Source organism: Coenobita brevimanus, chromosome 6 (assembly GCF_032717465.1).
Source record: "Coenobita brevimanus isolate Jiangsu-jjx chromosome 6, ASM3271746v2, whole genome shotgun sequence".
In the NCBI taxonomy this organism is placed as follows: Eukaryota; Metazoa; Arthropoda; class Malacostraca; order Decapoda; family Coenobitidae; genus Coenobita; species Coenobita brevimanus.
Window position 1 is genome coordinate 61606033 of NC_136959.1, and position 10354 is coordinate 61616386.

Sequence of the window (10354 nt, forward strand, 5' to 3'; positions counted from 1 at the left end):
TCTCTTTCCCTTCCTGCCTCTCTCCCTGGCTAACTCCATCTCACTCTGTCTCTTTCTATTCCTGTCTTACCCAGTGTTTCTTTCTCTCCCTCATCTGTCTGCCTCCCTCTGCCTCTCCCCCTGCCACACTCTACCTCACCTCGTCTCTTTCCCTGCCTCGCCCTCTGCCTTACCCTGCCTCACCCTGTCACACCCAGGAGGAGGAAAGAAGGGAAGGGGGAACAAATGGTGGTGTCAGTTGTGGTCTCCCCCTCTCTCTCTCTCTCCCTGACTCTGCCTCTTTTAATGTCTCCCTACCTCCCTCCCAATTCACCCTCCTTCCCACCCACTACCTAAAGATAACAAATGATACAATACTCTTATCAGTCTTTATCTCCAGTCCTCACACGCTGCGCTAGTCGTCAGTACACACACAAAAATTCAAAGTATCGGTGCACGTGAAGTTCAGGTTCGTGAAAAAAAACGAGAAACGAAAAATGAAAAAAAGAAAAATTCCTTCATGTATTCTCCGGCCACATTAGTAACCCTTTCAATCCGATGATGTATTTGTATTTTCCATCAGAAGGAGGGATCTGTAGTATGTGAAATGGTATGTGTGCAGTGACGCGTATGGATCGAGTGCGAAATGATGAAGTGCGAAGGAGAACTGGAGTTGTTCGGGAGATGGCTGGTAGAGTTGAGCAGAGGGTGTTGCGATGGTTTGGGCATATGGAGAGAATGGATAATGAGCGATTGGTGAAAAAGATAACTAGGTCTGATGTGAGAGGTGTAAGGCTGAGAGGAAGACCACGAATAGGATGGATGGACAGTGTGAAGAGAGCACTGGATGCGAGAGGGATGTCTGTTGAGCAAGGAAGAGTGGCTGTGCGTGACAGAAATAAATGGAGAGAAATTGTGAATGAATAAGTGATGACGCAACCCTGAGGGGATATTCTCCCGCATTTGGTCTGATCAGCTAGTCAGGTCAGGTGCGGGTAAGGGGATGGGTCTGTTATGATGTGGCAGGGATAAACCAGCTCTGCTGTCGGGCCCTGCTGCGGATGTCACTGATTGCATTGCGCAGTTGACCCTTGTGCGGTGTGGTGCGGTGATGATCTGTCCGTTCTCCCCTTGGGGCTAAGATGCGAATGAATGTGTTTGAATGGATGAGTAATTGGGGAGTGTGTCGTCCTGTCTCGGCTACCTCCCTTTCCTTGGGGGAAGCAGCCTAGGTATATAGATAGATAGAATGTACTGATTGAAAATTGGCATTAATAAAGTCAGAGGTATTTTGTATTAAAGGTAAGGCCGCTGGTGGTTCTTGTCGCCTCCTGGTGCACAATGGCCACCCCGCACCATGGCCGTGACGTGACTGCTGCCTGGCTAGAGATGGTCCTGTCACAATACGAGGCAAGGGACTCACCGGGCGTCACCGTCACGTCCTTCACCATAACGCCAGGTGCGTTGTTGCTGTGTTGTGTTGTGTTGTGTTGTGTGTGTGTGTGTGTGTGTGTGTGTGTGTGTGTGTGTGTGTGTGTGTGTGTGTGTGTGTGTGTGTGTGTGTGTGTGTGTGTGTGTGTGTGTGTGTGTGTGTAATTATATATTTAAAAGAAATCCATCTTTTGTATTTTATAATTCCTCTTTTTCTCTCTTTCTCTCTCCCGCCCATGCTGTGTTGCTGCAGGAGCCAAGCCTGGTGATGGTTGTGTAGCTGAAACAGTGAAAATCCAAGTACAGGGACTGGTGTATGGGCGCTAACAAGACACCAACATCACCACCGCCACCACCAGTACCACCACACCACCACCAACCACCACCACCACCACCACCACCACGTACCACCACTTTGCTAAATTTCTCAGTGGCACGCCTTTGGAAATGGAATGTATGAAATTAAGCAAACTCCACCTGCGCGAGCTGCTGGCCTACTCCGACGTCATCTCTGAGCTGAACGACTTCCAGGCCAAGAAAGCGGGCGACAAGTACCACATTAACATTCCCAAGTTTGTGTATGGCATCTGCAACGACGATGAGTATGTTCTAGTGATGGAAGATATCAGTCCTGCCGGGTGAGATGCACTGCTGATGTTATGTTTATGCTTATGTAATGTTGTTAAGCTGTATTCAACCACTTCTGACTGTTTATAAATCTTGGGCCTGCAATGGAAAAGTTCTTGAAATATCTTGTGGTCTGATGATAAAGTACTGGGGGGAGGGGACGTTACAGCCTTATTTTTAACGGTTCAATTTTTTTTTCTATCATCGAAAATGCTGTTATGAAAGTGGGCTGGTTCCATATCCTTAGCTGATCTGGATTTCGATAGTCTAGCTTCATTCATCCCTACTCCCTGAAAGAGGCCAAGTGGTTTGTTACCGTTACCAAAACATTAAGTAACTTCTGAACCATTTGTGTTATTGCCTTGCCCTATGAAGTACGTAATAATTAAAACACCAGAAGTTACAGAAAAGTGTTGGTGTGGCAGAGATGCAACAGAGGACAAGGTATGTAAATCGAGCTGGTCATATCCCAGGAAGAAATGGACACTTAGCAAAAACAGACCTGGTGTAGTCGATGACCATTAAATCTATGCCCACTTCTTCAGGTACGTGACGGAGGACACGGTGAGCGGACTTGATCTCCCTCACGCCCTGATGGCCGTGGACGGACTGGCAAGGCTCCATGCAGTCTCATACGCCTTCTCTCACACTCACAACTTCCTTCAAAAATACCCAGCCTTCATCGACAGTTGCAATTACATTAACAGCTTCTACAGATTAAGCTCAGCCATTATTTACGATGCCGTGATTGTGGCAGCTGAGAAGAAAAAGGAAAAGTACGAACAGCTGTTGGTGAAAATGAAATCAAACAAGACGCGTGTTCAACAAAAGCTTGCTGACTCCTTAAAAATCACCGAAGACACGACGGTAGTTTGTCTGGCTCATGGTGATGCTTGGACAAACAATCTCATGTTCGTAAATAAAGACTCGCAGCCTCGATCGATGATGTTCGTCGACTGGGGCCTGACCATGTGGCGCAACCCGGTGCTGGACATCCAATACTTCGCCCACAACTGCACATCCTTAAGTCTACGGAGGAGCCACCTCGGGGAGATCCTGCGACGCTACCACTCCACCTTCGTGGCCGCAACCAAGGACCTCGGGGTTCCGGTAGACAGGTGGGCATTCGAGGACTTCATGGAGGAGTGGAGAAGGACAAGGGTTTTCGGCGCCTGTATGGGTCTGGTGAATGCACTGACGGCGGTGTCTGAGGCGGCAGTGAACACGGAAGAAACACCTATCCCATCAGCCACCACACTCACCGCCAAGATAGCCAAGTGGGTGGAGAGAACATTGCCCTCAGGTACTGTATTTATAAACTCTCTTAACTAAATTCAACTGACATCCCGGCTTTACTCTTCTATCTTATATTGCCAGAAGCCTTAATCCCGTAAGCGGTGGCCGCAAACAAATCGCCTCAACATGACCTTGTCCTCTGCCATTAGACTGCCCTTCCTCCAACTCACACCTTTCTCTTTCATGTAACTCACACCTTTCTTTTTCATATAACTAACTCTCCACTCCATCCATCTCTCTCATTCTTAGTCTCCCTCTCCTTCTCCCCCCTCCATCCTACTTACATTCACTCTTCTGGGCAATCTGTTTCTCCACCCTCTCCACATGGCTGCTACCAGACTATTTTACTCAACTTGAAAGGAATCTCATACTGAAGGGATTTATTTAAGACTGTACTCCATTTCTAAAAGTCTCTCCCAAACCATGTAAAATCACTTGGACGAAGCAAGAAATATAATACAAAATTGCCTGACCAAACTGAGGGAGTAATTCATTATGCCAAGGGATGCCTTTTTCATTTTTTTTCTTGCCGTCTCCCTACGATTTTACTCATATTAGGATAGATTTTTCGTACTGGAGAGGTTAATATCCCTTCCCTAAAGAGTGCCTTTCCTAAATTCTCTTACAGAACAAGAAAAGACCCAAAGATATGTCACCCGGAATCAGAAAGTTAAATTTAGTACTTGAGAGAATAATGAAGTTAAGCTACGGCTGTGCTTTAAGACTGCTTGCTTATATTTTATGTCCACTTATGCAGCTACTAAACACTTCACAGTCAAGTAAGTGTGAATAAGTGTGGAACAAATAAGTGTAAATATCAAAGTGACAAATAACAATCGAACAACAAAATGATCTACAATAACAGTTACCTTGAAGACTCTTTTATCCTGAAAAGTTACGAAGTTATCGATGAATGCTTTTATGTATGTTTGTCTTTACTCAGGTAGTGCTGGTGTGGGAAGCCTTCACGTGGTGTCACTGATAAGATCAGGTGGCTTTGCTGCCTGGTTATACAGACGTCCCTCAACTCTCTCCCTATCCACCAAAATGAGGAGCATGGGGTGCTGGGGAGGAACAATATTGGCCTGCAGTCCACTGTGTTCACATTTAGATCAACTACTACTACTACCCTACCATCCCTGATAACTCCTCCCCCAGGCCTCTACTACGCCATCGTCACCTCGCCACACATGGAGTTCCTGTCGCGACCCACAATGGCAATGTCCTTCCTGCCGATGACGAGGGAGTTGACATCATGGACCAACGACGCTCTACAGGCTCGCATTTTTGACATCGTGACCGAGGCTTATGACGACGGTGTCCTGGATGCATAAATATATAACGATGCTGATGATGATGATGACGATGACAACAACGACAATAATGATACTCTACGCAGTGAAAGGGTTATGCATTGGCCTCACATAATGATTAAGCGTTATCCAATTATCACAGTAACCTGTTGTGTTAGCTGAAACGGGAGATAAGGCTAATAGTCTGATAATCTCCAAGGTCCTTACTTTAGGCACGTTAGTCTCTATGTAACGTAGTGTGCTTTAATTCCTCCAATTCAATGGTGTACTGTATTATTATTATTATTATTATTATTATTATTATTTATTACTATTATTATTATTATTGTTATTATTACTATTATTATTATTGTTACTGTCATTATTTTATTAATATCATTATTATTATTGTTACTACTACTACCACTACTACCATTAATACTACTACTACTATTACTACTACTATCATAAACATTGCTATCTCATGTTTTTAAGCTTAGAAAGGATATTTTGACACAATTGGACATTTTTACACAATATCAAAGCCATCCAGTTACAAAAAGTATCTCCCTGACTGAATAATATCATCTAAAACTTGCAGAGAGAGAGAGAGAGAGAGAGAGAGAGAGAATATCACATTGTATTCCTAAGTATGACAAGTAATCCAATACGTAAGACTGACCGCTATATGTAAACTTAAGATAAGAGTAAATACTAATCTTATCCATCAAGGTAATCTTTGACGTTATCATAGTCCTCATGCCCGACTAACAACGATACTCTCATTCGTGTGGGAGACCTCCTAACACTTTTCCCTTAGCGATTTATCCTACAATTTTACCTTGATACTGAACCGTAAATTGATGCCATTCTGATATCGACACAATTTGCAAATAAAACACACAAGAGGATGACTGAAGTGCGAAGTGGCCTTATCTCCTGTACGACCCTTGCTGATAAGGATTATGATAAAGGTGGATGTGATGTAAAGGTACGGTATTCAGGCCGTCTCTTGTCCAGCCTGTGTGTGTGTGGCTGCTAGTGCTGCTGATGAAGTGGGAAGTGTCTGCTGTTGGTGAAGTGGGAAGTGTCTGTTGTTGGTGAAGTGGTGAGTGTCTGCTGTTGGTGAAGTGGGAAGTGTCTGCTGTTGGTGAAGTGGGAAGTGTCTGTTGTTGGTGAAGTGGTGAGTGTCTGCTGTTGGTGAAGTGGTGAGTGTCTGCTGTTGGTGAAGTGGGAAGTGTCTGCTGTTGGTGAAGTGGGAAGTGTCTGCTGTTGGTGAAGTGGTGAGTGTCTGTTGTTGGTGAAGTGGTGAGTGTCTGCTGTTGGTGAAGTGGGAAGTGTCTGTTGTTGGTGAAGTGGTGAGTGTCTGCTGTTGGTGAAGTGGGAAGTGTCTGCTGTTGGTGAAGTGGTGAGTGTCTGCTGTTGGTGAAGTGGTGAGTGTCTGCTGTTGGTGAAGTGGGAAGTGTCTGCTGTTGGTGAAGTGGTGAGTGTCTGCTGTTGGTGAAGTGGTGAGTGTCTGCTGTTGGTGAAGTGGGAAGTGTCTGTTGTTGGTGAAGTGGTGAGTGTCTGCTGTTGGTGAAGTGGGAAGTGTCTGCTGTTGGTGAAGTGGGAAGTGTCTGCTGTTGGTGAAGTGGGAAGTGTCTGCTGTTGGTGAAGTGGGAAGTGTCTGTTGTTGGTGAAGTGGGAAGTGTCTGCTGTTGGTGAAGTGGGAAGTGTCTGCTGTTGGTGAAGTGGTGAGTGTCTGCTGTTGGTGAAGTGGGAAGTGTCTGCTATTGGTGAAGTGGTGAGTGTCTGCTGTTGGTGAAGTGGGAAGTGTCTGCTGTTGGTGAAGTGGTGAGTGTCTGCTGTTGGTGAAGAGGGAAGTGTCTGCTATTGGTGAAGTGGAAAGTGTCTGCTGTTGGTGAAATGGGGAGAGTCTGCTGTTGATGAAGTGGTAAGTGTCTGCTGTTGGTAAAGTGGTAAGTGTCTGCTGCTGGTGAAGTGGTGTCTGCTGCTAGTGAAGTGGGGAGTGTCTGCTGCTAGTGAAGTGGGAAGTGTCTGCTATTGGTGAAGTGGGAAGTGTCTGCTATTGGTGAAGTGGGGAGTGTCTGCTGCTGGTGAAGTGGGGAGTGTCTGCTGTTGGTGAAGAGGTCAGTGTCTGCTGTTGGTGAAGTGGGGAGTGTTAGCCGTTCACCTCCTTTGAAAATAAGGTTCGCACCAGTAACATTAAAACTGAAAATGCCAAGCTGTGAACATAACTTGAACATCCCCTAGCATTTCACACATTTAATGAAGTGCGTACTGATGACTGGAAATGTATGAGCTAGCACTGTTTTGTGGGAAGCAGGCTAATCGCTTTAATTACAGGTGTGTCGTAATCAGGTGGTTTCTTACACCTTCGCGGACTTCGTAATGAACCATTTACAAATTTCACTAGCACGGGGAGCAAAGGAAATGTTGTAAAAGAAGGAAGAGTGTAAGATACAATAATAAGACCACCTCCTCCTCCTCCTCTCTCTCTCTCTCTCTCCTTCTCTCTCTCTCTCTCTCTCTCTCATCCAACAAATAAACTGAAATCCTAAGAGAAAAAAACCATTAGCATTTTTTTTATTTCCGCGGTGTTAACAGACTTGATTTTGGATAGCCAAGGACGGAGGAAAAATGGGGAAGTGAAAAAGGGGCTCATCCATGGAACTGAGAGGAGGCTGGCAGTGAGTGAATTATACGAAACTTTTTGACACTGTAAACCTAAGGGCAAAAATAAAGGTTCCCACTAGAAATTATGCCCAGAGTTTGATTATTTTGCCGTATAGAAAGGAAAAATATTAGCGGCGACCATCAGAGGATTTTCGGGAAATTTTGGGATAAAAATTTCGTGTCCTCCAGGTTCCTTCAGCATGAGTGTCCCGCGCCATGGCAGTGACGTCACGGCTGCCTGGCTGGAGGAGATCCTGTCACAGTACGAGGCGGGGGGCACACCGGGCGTCACCGTAGCCGTCACCTCCTTCACCGTAGTGCCAGGTTTGTTTGTGTGTGTGTGTGTGTGTGTGTGTGTGTGTGTGTGTGTGTGTGTGTGTGTGTGTGTGTGTGTGTGTGTGTGTGTGTGTGTGTGTACTGTCCTCTCATTATTCATTTAACTACCTACAGTATATGTAAAAAATTGTGATTATTGGCCCAAACCATAACACATACCTACAAAAACAACATCGTGCACATGACTATTTTTTTTTCGTATTTTTATCACAACATTACAGGGAAGACGAGCAAGGCAGTCCCTAACCAGATTACACACGCATCTTCTTTATTACTCAAGTTAATTACCTAAAGACGTAAGGAACACTTGAGATACAACAGGTGCACTCCAAGTTAACAGCCTCTCTCTCTCTCTCTCTCTCTCTCTCTCTCACAGACACACACACACACAAGTGGACTACATTTCAGAACTAAATGATATACAGCAGGAAATCAATAACTTCTTAATTCATACTACTACCCACTATAGATTTACTGAAGTTAGTCCTTATATTCCTACTCAATCTATCTGCTGCAGGTAGTTGCTGTTTCAATCCTCTATATTTCGGTCCTCTTTGTATATTTCAATCCTCTATGTATATTTCAATCCTCTATCTACAGGATATTTCATTCCTCTACAGTATGTATATTTCAATCCTCTGTTTATATTTCAATCCTCTATATTTTATTCCTGCATCTATATTTCAATTCTCTATTTATCTTGCAGCTACCAAACCAGGCGAAAACTACGGCTCTGAAGCGGTGAAAATCAGAGCTGAAGGCAAAGTGAGGAGGGGGAAAGACGACCCACAAAACGCCACCCCCATCACCTACCACCTCTTCGCTAAATTCCTTGTCGGGTCAACAACCGACCAAGAATTCATGAAACTCAGCAAATTCCACCTGAGAGAGCTCCTGATCTACTCTGACGTGATCGCTGAGCTGAACGACTTCCAGGCCAAGAGAGCGAGCGACAAGTACCGCATCGATATACCGAAGTTCGTGTATGGTATCTGCACTGACGACGAGTATGTGTTGGTGATGGAAGATATCAGTCCCGCTGGGTGAGTTATGGGGCTGTATTTTCAGTATAGCAGGTGTCGTAGCACCTCTTCCTCAGCGACTGGTGTTCTATAAAGCACATTAGAACGCAGGTGAGATTTGTGGAAAATATTTGCTTCCTTCTTGCCCTTCTTCACCGACGGTAGTACATAAATCGACTACTAATACATGTCGTACCATATGGGAAGACTGAGACTAACCATAAACTGATTTTCTGCCTTAATGTCCTTCAAGCGGTTGATAGGCATTACTCTTGAGCCATTCTTCTTCTTCAGGTACGTGATGGAGGACAAAGTAAAAGGGCTGGATCTCCCCCACGCCCTGATGGCTGCGGACAGACTGGCGCGGCTCCATGCCCTCTCCTACGCCTTCTCACACACGCACAACTTCCTCCACAAGTACCCTGCCTTCATCGACGACTACCATTTCATAAACACCTTCTACAAATCAACCGCGGACTTGCTATTAGAAGCCGTTATGGAAGCAGCTGAAAAGAGAGGAAATGAATATGAGCACCTGTTGACGAAGTTGCAAGCTAATAAAAAGGCCATTCTACAAAGGTTAGGAAACACGATAACAAACTCCGAAAATACAAAGATGGCTTGTCTCGCTCATGGTGACTTCTGGACAAACAACCTCATGTTCCTAAACGACAAGGACTCACAGCCACAGTCGATGATGTTTCTAGACTGGGGCCTAACCATGTGGCGCAACCCGGTCCTGGATCTCCATTACTACGTTTACAACTCCACAACCTTAAATTTACGTCGCAACCACCTGGGGGACATCCTAAGACGCTACCACTCCACATTCACCGCCGCAACCACCGACCTCGGCGTTCCAGTAGATGGATGGGACTTTGAGGATTTCATGATGGAATGGAGAAGGACGCGGGTTTTTGGTACGTGCATAGGGCTACTTAACGCCTTGATGACCTTGTCCAAAGTCGCCAAGACCATCAATAATGGAACCCGCCCTTCAACCGACTCCCTCAGCACCAAAGTAGGGACCTGGGTGGCAAGGATGATGGCTCCGGTGATGTTGTCCATGTTCACTTCACCGTGGCTTGAGTTTTTCCCGCGATTCGCCATGGGTGCGGCCTTCAAACCCATGACCCAGGAGCTGGTATCATGGAGCAACGAACAACTCCAGGCTCGTATATTTGACATCATGACGGAGGCTTACGACGACGGTGTCCTGGATGGTTGACTATAATGGAAAGGGGGTCGTATTCTAGGTGGCAATGTAGTAGTAGTAGTAGTAATCTCCAGACGATATGCTTTAGCTCCTGAGACAGAGCAATTACTAACTCCTCTATTGTTAGGTCTTTTTTTAGCTTGAATAAAATCTGGAAGTAGCAAGAATGAAATGCAAAATACGCCATCGGACTGAAAGGGTTTAACTGTGATACTATAATACTGTACTATGCAATGTACAGTAGTTGTGAAATATTTTGTTGTAGCACTGTTTCGGTTTATAAAGGAATTCATTTTTTTTTCTGTGTGACATCTATCTATCCGAAACCTCAGCTAACACTCTCAAGCTCCTACGACTCCCTCTCAGCTGAATAAAATCGTCTGGCGTTAGGTGGAATGGATTACCGGAGTCGCCCAGACCATGTACGGGTGTATGAATTATAGTAACATTAAAACTGGACCTCCACATTTTTCTCTCTT

The 10354-nt window shown here is 45.2% G+C and overlaps 1 protein-coding gene across 1 annotated transcript; it reads left to right on the forward strand.

Annotated features, from left to right (window-relative positions):
* The first annotated feature begins 1857 nt into the window (after positions 1–1857).
* Positions 1858–9887, forward strand: LOC145401397 (uncharacterized). Its single transcript, XM_080273738.1, has 6 exons — positions 1858–2048; positions 2583–3340; positions 4492–4650; positions 7491–7625; positions 8344–8680; positions 8954–9887. The coding sequence occupies exons 1-6, from the start codon at positions 1858–1860 to the stop codon at positions 9885–9887; spliced, it is 2514 nt and encodes an 837-aa protein (XP_080129864.1).
* Positions 9888–10354: the final 467 nt, after the last annotated feature.

Excerpts from the sequence above, each read along its gene's own strand:
- LOC145401397 (XM_080273738.1), top strand. The coding sequence starts at position 1,858 with ATGGAATGTATGAAATTAAGCAAACTCCACCTGCGCGAGCTGCTGGCC. Across the intron at positions 2,049-2,582 it reads GAAGATATCAGTCCTGCCGG|GTACGTGACGGAGGACACGG; the intron begins GTGAGATGCACT and ends CCACTTCTTCAG. Across the intron at positions 3,341-4,491 it reads GGAGAGAACATTGCCCTCAG|GCCTCTACTACGCCATCGTC; the intron begins GTACTGTATTTA and ends CTCCTCCCCCAG.